This window comes from Pelodiscus sinensis, chromosome 23 (genome assembly GCF_052426305.1).
Source record: "Pelodiscus sinensis isolate ZL-2025 chromosome 23, ASM5242630v1, whole genome shotgun sequence".
NCBI lineage: Eukaryota > Metazoa > Chordata > Testudines > Trionychidae > Pelodiscus > Pelodiscus sinensis.
In genome coordinates this window covers 1,252,971-1,267,534 of record NC_143074.1, presented here as the reverse complement: position 1 = coordinate 1,267,534, position 14,564 = coordinate 1,252,971, and the positions used below count along the sequence as shown (strand labels likewise).

The following is a 14,564-nucleotide window of genomic DNA, read 5'->3' as shown; positions in this document are numbered from 1 at the left end:
AAGACATTTCTCTCGACAGCCCGTCCTGAGGTGACACGTACCCAGTTGGAATCCTCCTTTATTACCAAGCGTTTTATGTGAATAGCCTCTCTGAGCATTTCACAGTCACCGTCCCCATGCAGGCCAGGTTGGCGCTATTCTACCCTTACTGCTCCGCTCTGAGAGCATAGAATCGCCATCCATAGAGAGTCTATGGAACAGATTGGGCCATTTAAGATTTTTACTTCATTTAATTCTACCCTTTCTTTCGCATACAGTGCCACCCCCACCAGCATGACCCGTTCTGTCCTTCCAGTATATTTTGTATTCCTGTGTCCCATTGATTAGCCTCATCCCCCCACGCTTTTGTGATGCCTATTGTATCGATATCCTCATTCATTACAAGACACTCTAGTTCCCCCACCTTATTATTTGGACCTCTAACATTTGTGTATAAGCACTTTGAAAGCTTGTCACTGTTTAGCCGTCTGCCGTTCCCTGGTGTGATTGGATCTCATTTGCATTTGACTGTTTCTCGTCAGATCTTGCCTGTGTTTTATCATCTTCCATTCTCTCCTCCTTACTAGGACACAGAGAATCTCTCTTAATGGACCTTCCCCTAGGGGTTGTCTCTGTTCAATCCTTGTGCTCCTCCGCACCTGTCGGCTTTTCCCAGCCCTTAGTTTAAATACTGCTCTACGACCTTTTTGATTTGAAGCGCCAGCAAGCGTACAGCTGAGAGGCGGCAGAAGTTGGTGGTCAGTCTTGAGTGAGTGCTGTTCGGTCAGCTTCAGATCTAACCAGAGCCAGGCCGTGCAAGCCCCCGGATTTGTTAGCCTGGGGTGGGCCTGGCATGGGGCAGCAGCAGGGGGCAGCTGCCCTGCACTCACCACCATGGTAGGAGCCATGAGAAGTGGAGTGACCCAGCAGCCTGCTCCGCTGCACCACCATCTCCCATCCGGGTCCCCCTCCACTGAGCCCTCTGCCCAAGTCCCACTTCGCGCTCCCCAGCCACTCACCACGGTCCACGTGGCAAGTCTGGCTTCCGCCAGCCACGCTCTGGCCCCACAGCTCTCACTGCTGCTTAGCCCAGACCCTTCGGCACAGACGGTCCGTGCTGCCCCTGCTCCTTTGTGCTGGGTGTGGACTCTATGGGTACGTCTACACTGCAGCGCTAGTTCGGGATATTCTGGTGTCCCGAAATAGCTATTCTGCGACTTGCCAGCGCGCCCATTATTTCGAAATATCTTTCAAAATAACGGATGCGCTGTTCGGACGTCCCTGTAAACCTCGTTCCACGAGGATTAAGGGATGTTTCGAAATTTGGCGCTGTGTAGGCGGCGCTGTGTAGGCAGCACCAAATTACAAAATATGCTATTTCAAAAATAACTCGAAATGAGCTACGCAATTTGTGTGGCTCAAATCGTTTCAAGATAAGGGTGCAGTGTAGACGCACCCGACAGGACGTCGGGACGAGCAGGCGTGACACTGGGTGCTACGTTTCTGGAAAGTTCTGTTTCACAATTGAAGTGTAACCCAGAAGCTAATGGGTTGTCTGGGGTAGTCCCCCAAACCGGTTTCTAACCGCGTAAAAGGCGTTTTGGAAAGGTGCCTGGTGTTCACCACCCAGAGCAGGCAGACTCCTTCCTTGCAGTGTGAAACATGCCTCGCTCTGTCTCTGGAGCCAGGGCCAGCCAGGTCGTGAGTAGGGCTGGCAAACGCTCCTCACCCTCTCCAAGCCGGCCGTGTGGAGCTAAGGCATCCCCACTGCGTAGGCGTTCCCTCGCCAGCTGCTTTTACCCTTTACATGGCCGCGCTTCCTCAGAGCAGCAGTGACTGAGCGAGTTGAGACACAACTAGCTGTTGATTATGAATCGTTTAATGGACTGCACCCATCCAGTTCTTGAAGCAATGGGCTGTGTTAACCCTCCACAGTTCCTGCCTGCTTAAGAGATTTTGGCTAATAAAAAGCTAATTAATTGAGGAGGAAAATAGCAGATGTGGTATTTGAAAATGACAGTCAGGAAGGAAGATATCATTTGCATATTCAGATGTCTTGCATGGAATTCTAATTGAATGTGGATTATATGCGGAGACAAAGCTCCAGACTTGTGTCCGTGGCTCCCACGCGTCCAGGTGGAGTACGCCTGACTCCCAGGCTCTCGAGGTCTGCAGGGAAAGTGGTGGGAGAACTCCCAGTCTGTTCCTGCTGAGCCCCAGGGGACGGCACTTCAGCCATCTGTGCTACCAGTCCCCTGGAGCAGATCAGGGAGTGTTGTGGGGAACCTGGGCCCACCCTCTACTCTGGGTTCCAGTCGAGGGACCCTGGGGGCCGCAGCCACTGACCGTTTTCCCGTCACCACCGGGGCTGCTACACGTCCTGGGCCACTTCCCCCTGGACTCAGGGCTCCCTTCCCTGTGGCTGGTGTTTGTATCACCCAGGCCCTCAGCAACGCTTCTGTGCCCTGCGGCTGACTGGAGGGGGAGCGTTTCAACTGTGTGGCTGGGGCCTGCCAGCGGAGTCAGGTGACCATATTAATGGCCTCAGCTGATTCTCTGCAGCTTAATCAGAGTCGGGTGACCACACTAGCTGGGAGTAGCCTTTGTTCAGGATAATTCAGGGAACAGGAGACAGTTTATCCAGTGGCCAGTGTCTCTGCTTTCTGCTTCCCTGGGTACCCAGATAATGCAGCTGTCCCAGTGAATTGCGTGCTGCCTGATTTTCCAATGACATTCATAAACTAGCACATTCAATGAAGGAAGCTGTTTAGCACAAAGATGGAGCATGTCTGGACCTAAAAAATTCCATGGAAGTTGAATTCTAGTTTGGGCCTATGGCACTGAAGATACTCGAGGGTGCCTGTCCATCTCCCCAATCTAAATGCATTTATCTAGGTGGACTAGATGACACTGTGCTCTGGTTTCTCTGAAGGGCCCATCATCCTCGTTTCTACGCGGCAGTTTTTAGGAAAACATTTAACTAATGTTCTGATTGATTTAGGGACAAAAATGATTTGGACTTCTATAAAAAGGGGCCCTGGAAGCTCTTTAAAATATGACTGAATTAGGCGTGACACCCCTTGGAGAGCCGGTCGGGTGTATGTAAGAAGTGTCACACTGAGGCACAAAGGGGTTACAGACTTGCCCAACAGTGGCAGAGTGGGCTAGTGGCAGAGCCAAGAGTACAGCCAGAACCCCCCCCCCCCCCACACACACACAGTGCCCTGTTCTACCCACGTTCACCACGTCCCCTGGCCTCCCCGTTACGCTAGAGACTGCTCTCCTACAACACTAAAACGTCATCGTCTGGACAGCGGGGTGTTTCAGGATCCCAGAGCTAACCCAGAATAGCTACCCCGCATCTCTGAAACGTGCCCGTTATTTTGAAATGTTTTTGGAAGTAACAAGTGTGCTATTCCGGCAGCCCTGTGACCCTCGCTCCACAAGGGTTAAGGATGTCTCAAAATAGCGCGTTATTTCAAAATGTGGTGCTGTGTGGATGTGCCAGATTTTGAAATAAGCTACTTCAAAATGCAACCAAAATAAGAGACACAATTTGTGTAGCACAAATTGCGTATCCTATTTTGAGTTGAGGGTGCTGTGTAGATGCACCCTCAGTGTCAGGCTCAAACAGAGTAATGACACCAAATGGTTTTCTGTATCCTTAATAGAAGTTAAATTCAGCGTTTGAAGTTACTTTAATCTATGGTGCTCAACAAAGTGATACTGTTTATGACCCTCACTGTTGTGGGTTTGGTTCTTTTGAAGCCTGTTCAGCAGAGTAGCTCTCTTTACTTTGCTTTGAAAGCTGGACCAGAACCTCACTCCAAATGCAGATGAATAGGGTTTCTGTGAGTTTCCACCAGAGAACTCACACATGAAATATTCTTCCTCCTTTTAGGATATGAATTCAATGTTTAAGACTGTGCTAGATTTGACCTACCCAATAACCTCCATGTTCTCTGGAGCGTCATTTAACAAAGGCATCAGCAACATCTTCAAAGACAAACAGATCGAGGTAACTCGCATGTTTGCTGTATGTGAAATCCATGTTCTCCTCCCATTGGACAGCCACAGAGAACCAGAACTTTCCATGCCGGGTTAGGTGTTCTGGTCTGAAGTACAGCATGCTGAAATGGGTAATGTAACATGACACCATGCAGTGGGGGGGTACCTCTCTGGTTTTGGGGGGCCACTGACCCACAGAAAAATCAATTGGGGGCCACACAATTGAGGAACCCCCCCCTCCCCCCAAACTCCTCACTGCTGTGGCCCCTGACTGAGGAGAGAGACACTCCGCACATTCTCCTCACACAGCAGAGCCTGGGAAGCCGAGCCTAGTAGATTTTGAGTGCTCCAGCCCAGGGCCGGCTCGAGCCATTCCTGCGCCCCAGGCAGCGGGTGCGCAAAGCATGCGTGGCCCCGCCCCCGGGCGCACTGCGCACCTTACAGCTGCAATCGGGCGTGTGGCGCCTGATGGCAGCTCTGAGGGGCGCCACGCAGCCCCCGGCCCCAGGTGCACGGCGCCCCTTACAGCTGCCATCAGGCCCCCCCCATAGGTTGGTGCCCCGGGCAGCTGCCCAGCTAGCCCCCCCCTTAATCCAGCCCTGCTCCAGCCCCATGGGGGGACAGGTGTGGGGCTGGAGAACCAGCTCCAGCTCCCCAATACTGGGGGTGGGGGACACTAAGCCTTGGGCGCAAGACCCAGTAAAGCCAGGGGTCTCACGTGGCCTCCTGGCCTGAGCTCTCCCACCTCTGCCGTACAGGGAGGGGGGAGTTCCCTTTGATGCCATTTGAATGGAACTTGGACTTACCGTAAATAGCTGAGTGATCTCTTGTGTTTGGATTCCCAAATGAATCCAGTTGGCTGGGAGCTAAGTCAGGCCCAGTTCAGCACCCTGCAGCCATGGGCAGTGGGTGAAGGTAGGGCTAGGGGAGGCAAGCCAGCCCCAGCTCCCCCAACCCCACCCCTTCTGCCCAGGCCCACCCCCCAGCACCACAGGGAGAGTGGAAGGTGCTTGGCCCCATCTCCCCGGCCCTGGAGCACAGGGAGGGGGGAGGGCGCCCGGCCCCAGAGCACAGGGAGGGAGGAAGGCATGCGGCCCCATCTCCCCAGCCATCTTCTCTCAGCTGCCCCAAACCACCACTTCACTCTGCCCCCACCCCAGCAAGTTACACCAGATACATCAGCTGTCACCGCCTCAGCAATAGACACTGATACAAAATGGACCGTTACAGAACCCAGCTGCCCCTTTCTCACTGTTACGCCTGCCCTACAGACAGACACATTCATGTTGCCAGCACCTGTTCGCGGCTCGTGCCAGTAAAGACATTGGGAGGAACGTGGGCACATGCAGGCCTGCGTGTACGCGCGACTCTCGTACAAGTAACAGTGAGATTTGCTCTCAGGGCTCCCATGGGGCAAACCCTCGTCTAAAGGATTGTTTGCCCTGGGCCTCCACGTTTTCTCCCCTGTATGCACAAGAGGTTTTGGTGTCAAGAGTGCTGGTGCTGTAGAGAGCATAACTGGCAGACGAGTAGCCGTGGACTTTTACAGCCTGCGTTACTGATCTGCAGCACTGTGCTGTCTGCTGAGACTGACACCTTCTTGTGAGCTGCTTTTCCTGGCGATAGGATTTCGGTAGTGTTGGGAAAAGGGAACATGGCTTTCCATCCCGCTGGCTATACACAGGGTTTGCTTTAGTCAGATTTTCAGCCCCCTCCCCCCCCACAGGGCTGGCATTTCGTCCCTGCGTGCAGTCAGTTACTCGCGTGCCAGGGTGAGTGCGTGCTGCTTTCATGTCACTGTTTGAATCGCTTGTCGCGGTGTCCAGGGGAACTGCTGATGGTAAAACTGACACTTCTTGTATTGCAGGATCTGTGGATTCCTTACTTCACTATCACAACTGACATCACTGCCTCAGCTATGCGGGTCCACACAGATGGTAAGTGTGTCGAGAGTCTTCTCCAGGAGTGCTGTCTCGGAGCTTGCGCTGATGTTTGAGTGCAGCCTTGCTGGGTAGTTTCTTTCCTTCCTTCCTCCTTCTCCATGCTTCCTGCTGACCACCAGGTTCCACAGCTGCACACAGATCTCAAGAAGCCATCGTGCTTGGAGGAGCTGCAGTGGGTGTGATGATGTACTTCAGGGAGCGTAAATTAGTTCATGGATGCCACAGTTCATATGTGTTCACAAAATCATTCATGGGGTACAGGAACGCCCCCGGGAATCCAAACTAATTGTAAAAATCACATTTAATTAACGCCCCTGAATCTAGCTGCTCTCCCCAGGGAGATGACCGTGTATGCCCTGGCATTAAAAGCCTCTCTGTAACCCATGCTGCTGACATCACGGGGTCACATGCTTCTTTACAGTTTGTTGCTCTGGCCCTGTGTAGGGATCTTTAAGTGTGACGTTCCCAGAGCAGCGGACAAGCTCTCGGTGTGAATGAAAAGCCAGGCCCGGTGGGGGGTTGACTACTTTTGCTTGTGTAATCCTGGATTGACCAGCTCCTTTGCTCAGCTGAGTTTGGTTTCTCTTCATTTAAATCATTGTTCTGGCTGAGGCTGGGACGGCGGGGTCAGTCTGCAGGCTGCCCTGGGGAGAGAGGACTGCCCCAGCCTTGTCTCGGCAGCAGCTTGGAGCCAGGTGCCGAGCGCCTCTCCATGGCCGCTGCAGTGGGCACAGCTAGGGGCGGGATGCATGTCCCCTGGCTGGGGGACAGACGGATACACACACACACAGCCACACGAACTCTCTGAAATACATGGTAGGTAACCCAAATACATGGTAGGGGTAGCTCAGTGGTTTGAGCATTGGCCTGCTAAACCCAGGGTCGTGAGTTCAATCCTTACGGAGGCCATTTAGGGATTTGGGGCAAAAATTCATCGGGTATGTTACTTGGTCCTGCTGGAAGGCAGGGGACTGGACTCAATGACCTTTCAAGGTCGCTTCCAGTTCCAGGAGATAGGCAATCACCCTTTCTCTAGCCCTGGCCCAATGGGGTTCTAGCTGTCCTGGTCCCCCTCTCTCATCCCTTGCTGCCCCCTGGGGTCCTGCCAGACCCCTCCCTTTCCATTTGATGAGACGTGATCCCATTGCAGACATAGCCTGGTGTCCTGGCACAACCAAACCCCCATAAGAGGAAGCTGCCGACCAAATTGGGTGGTCCTAGCTCTTGCCATTTAGAAGTAGTTCTTGAACAAACCGACTCTCGGATGGACAGGCAGACAGACGCACGTTTCTAAACTACGTGGTAAGATTAATGTCACCTCTGTGACTCCCAAGTATCTGTGGGGTTTTCTCAAAACGTGGCTGAGTTTTCCCAGCTCCGTTTGAACTAGGCTGTTGGAGAACTTGCCTCTTAGCAGAGAAGTGACCAACCCAGCTGTGCCAAGCTGGAGTGCTCCCAGACAGCAGATGAGGATGTAGCCACCAGTCCCAACACACAGCTCGTGCTCTAGAACAGTCATGGAAATGGTGACCAGATTTGCACCATGTGGCTTTGATCACTTGGTGTTTTCTCTCAGCAAAACCTCCCCCTGTGATCCCAGGCCTTCCTCCGAAATGCTAAGGGGTAACGGGAGCTTTCCGTTCAGTGCGCTCATCCAACGCTGCCTCGCCTCGCCTCGCCTCGCCTCGCCTCTTCTAGTGCCAGCAGTCTGAGGAATTCATTCCTGTTCATTGAGATGTAATGTGTTACCACTTGACGTTAATGGAAATTGATCTTATGGTCCAATTTTGTTCAGCACCAGCGGCTTTATCTAGGTCGAGTGGTTTAGAGAGAGGCCTTAGTACTGTAGAGCAGCCTATTTCTGAAATACCAGTTATGAAGACACATTGTAAAATCAATAGGCAGCCACTTGTTAGTGATGGCTCCTGCTGGCACATCTTTCTGGTTTCCTTCTTCCCCACCAGTGTGTCTGGTTTGTTAATTCAGCTACATCCTGCAGGGCATTTGAGAACACAGATTCCTTTGTACAGGGATAAGTTTTAAAATAATCCGAGAATATTCAGTTATGGAGGGAATCGTAAGAACTGCTTGATGTAGTCTCTGGAATGTAGTGCGTGCATCAGAAAATAGGGTCCCCGACCCCAAACACATCCATCTTAAGCATTATTCAGCCTTCAGTATTTTATGGATGAGATCCCAAAAGCCAAGTTTTTTCCCATCTAGGGATCCCAAGTAAACCTCCAACCAAAAGTGAAGAGCAAATGTCCTACCAGCATGGACTTTTATAGACCGAAGAAACCCTGTTACAGACCCACACCCTTCTGTTCTCTTGTGGCCTGCTGCACTCTGCACAGCCTCGCTGAGGACGAAGGGGAGTGTTTTCACTTGGCGTGGTCTTTCGGACACTACTGGTTTGCAGGCCAGCTACAGGCAACCAGAAAGTAGACCCAGCATCACTGCCTCGGTGCAGGCAGGAACTGGAAGTCAGGAATGTCCTGTTTTCCCACATCCTTAGAAAGGAGGAGGTGGGGATGGCCGGATGCAATGCTGTGATGGGGCCTGTAATTTGTAACCAGTTGGTATTGTTGTGCTCCTGTCACCAGAGAGCCTAGAAATCCGGGTGCCATGGAAAAATGTAGACTTTGCATTTTTACAGAGAATCTTCGGTTTTTGCATTTTGTGAAAAATAAAAAACCAGCCGTTACCCATTGACTGCATTTGACGGAAAGTACCAGCGTGGCTGGTTCCGTGTGCTCCCCATCTTGTGGTTGATTTTTGAATGTGCTTTAAATTCACATAGCCAAACGTACGCCAATAAACTGCCTCCAGCGTGCAAAGGTTGCACTTCAGCCTCCTGCACTAACTCAGACCATGAGTGACATTAACATCAAAGCAATGTGTGCTTCATAGTTTGGGCTTACAACCAATTTTCAGAAAATACAGACTGCAGCTATAGAGTATCTGGTAGAGGTAAGAAATGCAAATTGCAATTCTATTAGTTTTATTTTTTTATAATGATTGAAGGCCCTGGTAGTCTCTGCTTAAACATCCGAAATATCAATGAACCAGTATGTTCAGCAGAAACCCCTGTATAGTCTGGCTGACGAAACCGAAGTTCAGTGTTTCATTTTAATCGTGGAAAAACAAAACAGATTATTTTTGTGTTGGGAGATTTTTTTGATCACAGAAAACGAGTCCCCTGCTTATCTCCACTCCAGAACCGTTCCCCAGCATGGGCCTTTGCTCTGCTGCTCTGCAGAGAGGGAGGGGAGTCTCCTTCCTCCCTCCTATCTTGCTTGACATGACTGGCCCAGCCGTGGGATTTCCATTCTCTCCTCTAGACCCTCTGGTTGTATGTGCAGACTTTGTTAATGATTCTGGTCTCCTAGCAGGCTGCTGTGGGGTCAATCAGCCGAGCCCTGTACCCTCAGTGCATGGCACTGCAAAGCCCCAGGGAAACTGGGACACGCAGAGGCATAAAAAACCATGACCCCCGTGCTCATGTCCATCACGCCCCTCCGAGGGACAGTCTTGTCCATGAGAGTCCTGGCTGGGAGGCTTGGTTCCCCTGAGGTGAAGCGCCCGAGAGCGTTGTTTGGTCCTGGGTAGAAGGGGCGAGTCCCTTTGCTTTATGTTGTGCATCCCTGCCAGCCTGCAGTGCCGTCGCTCTGGAAAGCTTTGATTGCCCCTGCTTCAGGCAGCCCCCAGACATGCTGGGAAGAATTAAATGTGTCCTTTGTTGCACATGGGGCTTAGCTGAGTGAGATTGAGGGGAAACTCCAGCCAGCACCTGTTACCCGAGCTGGTCTTAGGGGCGGGCGAGCCTGGCGGTTGTTTGGGGCCGCCGACAGAGCCGGTCTTAGGGGCGGGCGAGCCGGGCGGTTGTCTGGGGCCGCCGACAGAGCCGGTCTTAGGGGCGGGCGAGCCGGGCGGTTGTCTGGGGCCGCCGACAGAGCCGGTCTTAGGGGCGGGCGAGCCGGGCGGTTGTTTGGGGCCGCCGACAGAGCCGGTCTTAGGAGCGGGCGAGCCGGGCGGTTGTCTGGGGCCGCCGACAGAGCCGGTCTTAGGGGCGGGCGAGCCAGGCGGTTGTCTGGGGCCGCCGACAGAGCCGGTCTTAGGGGCGGGCGAGCCAGGCGGTTGTCTGGGGCCGCCGACAGAGCCGGTCTTAGGGGCGGGCGAGCCGGGCGGTTGTCTGGGGCCGCCGACAGAGCCGGTCTTAGGGGCGGGCGAGCCGGGCGGTTGTCTGGGGCCGCCGACAGAGCCGGTCTTAGGGGCGGGCGAGCCGGGCGGTTGTCTGGGGCCGCCGACAGAGCCGGTCTTAGGGGCGGGCGAGCCGGGCGGTTGTCTGGGGCCGCCGACAGAGCCGGTCTTAGGGGCGGGCGAGCCGGGCGGTTGTCTGGGGCCGCCGACAGAGCCGGTCTTAGGGGCGGGCGAGCCGGGCGGTTGTCTGGGGCCGCCGACAGAGCCGGTCTTAGGGGCGGGCGAGCCGGGCGGTTGTCTGGGGCCGCCGACAGAGCCGGTCTTAGGGGCGGGCGAGCCGGGCGGTTGTCTGGGGCCGCCGACAGAGCCGGTCTTAGGGGCGGGCGAGCCGGGCGGTTGTCTGGGGCCGCCGACAGAGCCGGTCTTAGGGGCGGGCGAGCCGGGCGGTTGTCTGGGGCCGCCGACAGAGCCGGTCTTAGGGGCGGGCGAGCCGGGCGGTTGTCTGGGGCCGCCGACAGAGCCGGTCTTAGGGGCGGGCGAGCCGGGCGGTTGTCTGGGGCCTGTCGCTCGTTGGATCATTTCGCAGGGCTTGAGAGACTTGCTGCTTGTTAGTTCACGTTTGCTTCTCCCTGCTCTGCATTCCGGCTGGGAGATGTCAGATTGCCCCTGGCAGACTGTGGGCTCTGTGCTCGGGGGCAAGCAGACAGCCTAGCTCCTCATAGCAGGAGCCTTTGGGGTGCATTGCCAACCAAAGCTGCCCTTTGCGTCCTTGGCCTTGCAGTGCAGCTGCTTCGGGTGCTAGAGGCACATCCTGCCCTGCTTGCCGCTCTGGCGAGGGTCCGTCTCCACCAGCCTCTTCCAAAGGGTCTAACTGACGGGCTGTTTGTGGCACTCCAGCTGGAATAATGATCCCTGATGAACTAGGACTCTGGTGTGTTCCTCCAGCCAGCTAGCAGCATGCTGAGTGCACGGCCGTTTGGCAGAGCTGGAGTGCGCTCTTCAGGACCTGCAGGAGGCTGCGCGGGAAAGGAAGGATCAAACGCCAAGCAGGGGTGCATGGACTGGCAGAGAACAAGTTGCAAGTGAGGCGCTAGAAGGGCTAGAAGCCACGGTACGGGGAACTGTGGGAACAGCCGTGGAGGATGCCTAGGCAGAGGTGGGCAGGAGTCTTATTGGGAGGCCTCCAAGATTTTGGTACGTGGTCGAGGGCCACGCTGTCCTCTAGGAGGAGAGCGGGGTCTGGGATGGGTGGGTGCAGAAGGGGGCCTGGGGTGCAGGAGACGGTGTGGGTCTGAGAAGGAGTTTGGGTGAAGGAAGGGGCTGTGAGCTGGGGCAGGCGAGGATTCTGGCTTGGGGGAGGAGTGGGGAGGTGCAGGGTCGGGGAGGGAGTTTTGGGGGGGAGGTGCTTACCTAAGGTACAGCTCCTGGCCAGCAGCCCCAGAGGCTGTTCCATGTGGCTCTGCATTGCGGGGAGGGTGGGTTTCCCATGTTGCTCCCACCCCCAGCAAAATCGCTCAGCTCCAATTGGCAAGAAACTGACCAATGGGAGCAGAGAAATTGATTTGGGTCTCTTTGTGCTCTCATCTGCTGCATATTTTTTTAAATGGCGGGGAAAGGTCTCTTGTATTCACAAATCAATCGGTTCAATCAGCTGATGAATAAATTAACGTGGTTGTTTTGCTTCCCTCTCCAACCCCATAGCGGCTTCCCAAGTGCCACCTTTCCGTGACAACGTAAAGCACTTGTCGCCTCCTGTCGAGGTCTGCCCTTGTGTATTTCTGGTGGCAGCCTCGCAGGCGGCTCTAACAGGTCTCGTGCTGTTGGAAAACGGAACGGCCTCGTTTGGGGCTTTGTTCATCCCGCTGGGAGGTCTCGCCCCAAGAGCTGTTGGTCTCTGGGTGTCCTTTTATCCAAGTTTGAGGAGCTGCTGGTCTTGGCCAATCTCTGATGATCTCTGTGCAGAACTGCAATGAAAGAGGCAGCTGCATGATCTGTCATACCCAGGACTGGGCCGGAGATGGGCTTCCGGAGTCCAGCGCCTGGTTACATGGAGCATTTCGGACCATGCTCAGAGATGGGTGGTGCCAGCGTCACGCCTCCCGCTGATGGCGCTAGTCTCAACGGTGCTGTATTTTCAGAGGCCAGGTCTGCGTCCTGCCAGCGGCTCCCTGCAGAGGCTCCCAGATGGCCTGGACGGGGAGAGTGGGAGGAGTGTCTTGCAACTTTAGCAACAAGGGTGGGGGGGGGGTCTCTTGTCTTTCCAGTGAGGTACCTGGTGTTCTGTTACGTCTCAGCACTGCTAAAACTTGGAGGGGGGGGGGGTCAGACCTGTGCCCATGTGTTCAGCGCCTACTGACGGAGGCATTTCCTGGGCACTAATGTCCTTCAGCTGAGGCTAGTTCTTCATCCCCGTCACATGGTCACAGAAGGAGCCTTGTTCTTGCTAGGGAGGTTGTGATGCAGCAAAGCGCTTAAAGATAAGCATCCCCTTGAGCGCTTTGCTGAGCTGTGGACGGGGGATTTTCCTCGCCTGCGTTCTGTTTGGGGGTGTTAATAACATCCCAGCTCGGGAGACTGTCACACAGTGGCGTGCAATGATGGCGAAAGCTGCCTCCGCCCATTCCTCCCAGCCGGGCTAGTGCAGATGTCTTCCCTCTCCTTGCTGCAGGTTCCCTTTGGAGGTATGTCCGTTCCAGCATGTCTCTGTCTGGGTACATGCCCCCTCTCTGTGACCCAAAGGATGGGCATCTCCTGATGGACGGAGGCTATATCAACAACCTTCCAGGTATGTGTGTAGACAGCTGCTTGCAGTTCACCGAGACAGCTTGTAAAACTCCATTGGCACAGCCTCATGTCGGTGTGGTTGCCTTCCCGAACCACGCCGTTCTGGTCTCATGGAGGCCAGAAGGGCAGCATTGGCCTCTGGGCATGGGGCCTCTGCTGAGTCATACGAGCTTCTGCCCGAGTGAATGTGTTAGTCTCTCTGTGCCACAGGGCTCCTTGCTTTTGCTGAAACACTCACCTTCCAAAGCCATGTCAGGCTATTTATTGGAACCTACGTTCGTGTGTGTTTTAACAAGAGGAGCCAAGGAACAAAACTATAACAAATGGTCTGTCCTCCTCCTTGAGTCCGCTGAAAGAACAGTGTGAATACGACCCGATTCTGAATGTGAAATGGTCACTGCTCAGAGGGTCTAAAGGGCCAAAGTGCCTTAGTGTCATAACTGATTAGGCTGGCGAGGATCGAGATCATAGTGAGGAGACAGTGGTGGTGCTGGGGACGTCCGTCTCCTGGCAAAGCGTTTCTGGATGTCGGCTGGAGGCTGAGTCCTGTCCTGTTCGGTGCTTGTGGAGTGTGTCCTTGGGAATCAGTGTCCCTGTGCCTGCTGGCCAGCTCCAGGCTGCAGAAGAGGGTGCTGGGTAACGAGGCTGTGGCTTTGCTCCCAACAGCGGATGTTGCACGGTCCATGGGCGCCAAAGTGGTGATTGCGATTGATGTGGGCAGCCGGGATGAGACGGATCTGACCAACTACGGCGACGCGCTGTCCGGCTGGTGGCTGCTGTGGAAGAGGTGGAACCCCCTCGCTGAGAGAGTGAAGGTACCGTGCGTGTGTGTGGCAGAAGCAGACGGGAGCGGCCCCGTGGTGGTCTGAGAAACCAGCCGGGAATCAGTTGCTCTGTCACCTGTGTTGTGCGGCGCCAGGCGACGTTGGGGAGTGGGCAGGTTGGGCAGGGTCCCAGCATGAAGAAAACGCTGTCGAGAGAATTCAGTTGTCGGAGTCTGGGGGGCGCTAAGTGTGGCGCTCGCCCCGCTCTCCCCTGCATCAGCGTCTGCCCCTAGACCACCCAGCTGGCTCCATGCTCCTCCTCCCTGTCCCCAGTTGATCCCCTCTGGGTGCCAGCAGGTCCTGGAATTCGACACCAGGATCTGCTGGAGCAGCAGCAGCGTCGCCTTTGCTCCACGGAGCCGGTCTCAGCCGTTGGCAGGCCAAAGCCTGCAGTGCTTCTGACGGGCTCTGGGCTGCTTGGCAGGTGCTGAACATGGCAGAGATCCAGACCCGGCTTGCCTACGTGTGCTGTGTCCGGCAGCTGGAGATGGTGAAGAACAGTGACTACTGCGAGTACATCCGGCCGCCCATCGACCGCTATCGCACTCTGGACTTCGGGAAGTTTGATGAAATCTGCGTAAGTGAACCTTGTGGGTCTGGGGCCCCGACGTGCCGATTGCCCCGGGACCCCGCCGCAACACAAGCCGGCTGCTCCAAGGCGCTCTCCTGAGGAGCCTGGCCTCACGTCTCAGATTTCTTACTGCTTAGCTCTCTGTAGCCTTGGAGCTGAGCTGTCCTGCTGATTATGCCAGGCGGGGGGGCTCTGGGTAGGAACCCGAACAGAATCTTTTCCGTTGATTGTGGAATGCCCCGGAGGCGGTTGCAG

The 14,564-nt window shown here is 54.9% G+C and overlaps 1 protein-coding gene across 4 annotated transcripts in view; it reads left to right on the top strand.

Moving 5' to 3' along the window:
* PNPLA7 (patatin like domain 7, lysophospholipase) overlaps positions 1 to 14,564 on the top strand; it is a 119,908-nt gene that overhangs the window by 93,028 nt on the left and 12,316 nt on the right. For all 4 annotated transcript variants that reach the window (XM_075906005.2, XM_075906007.2, XM_075906006.2 and 1 more), the window contains 5 exons: positions 3,881 to 3,997; positions 5,855 to 5,924; positions 12,799 to 12,915; positions 13,581 to 13,729; positions 14,163 to 14,315. In XM_075906005.2, the coding sequence (XP_075762120.1) occupies positions 3,881 to 3,997; positions 5,855 to 5,924; positions 12,799 to 12,915; positions 13,581 to 13,729; positions 14,163 to 14,315 (606 nt within the window). The remainder of the gene's footprint in view (positions 1 to 3,880; positions 3,998 to 5,854; positions 5,925 to 12,798; positions 12,916 to 13,580; positions 13,730 to 14,162; positions 14,316 to 14,564) is intronic.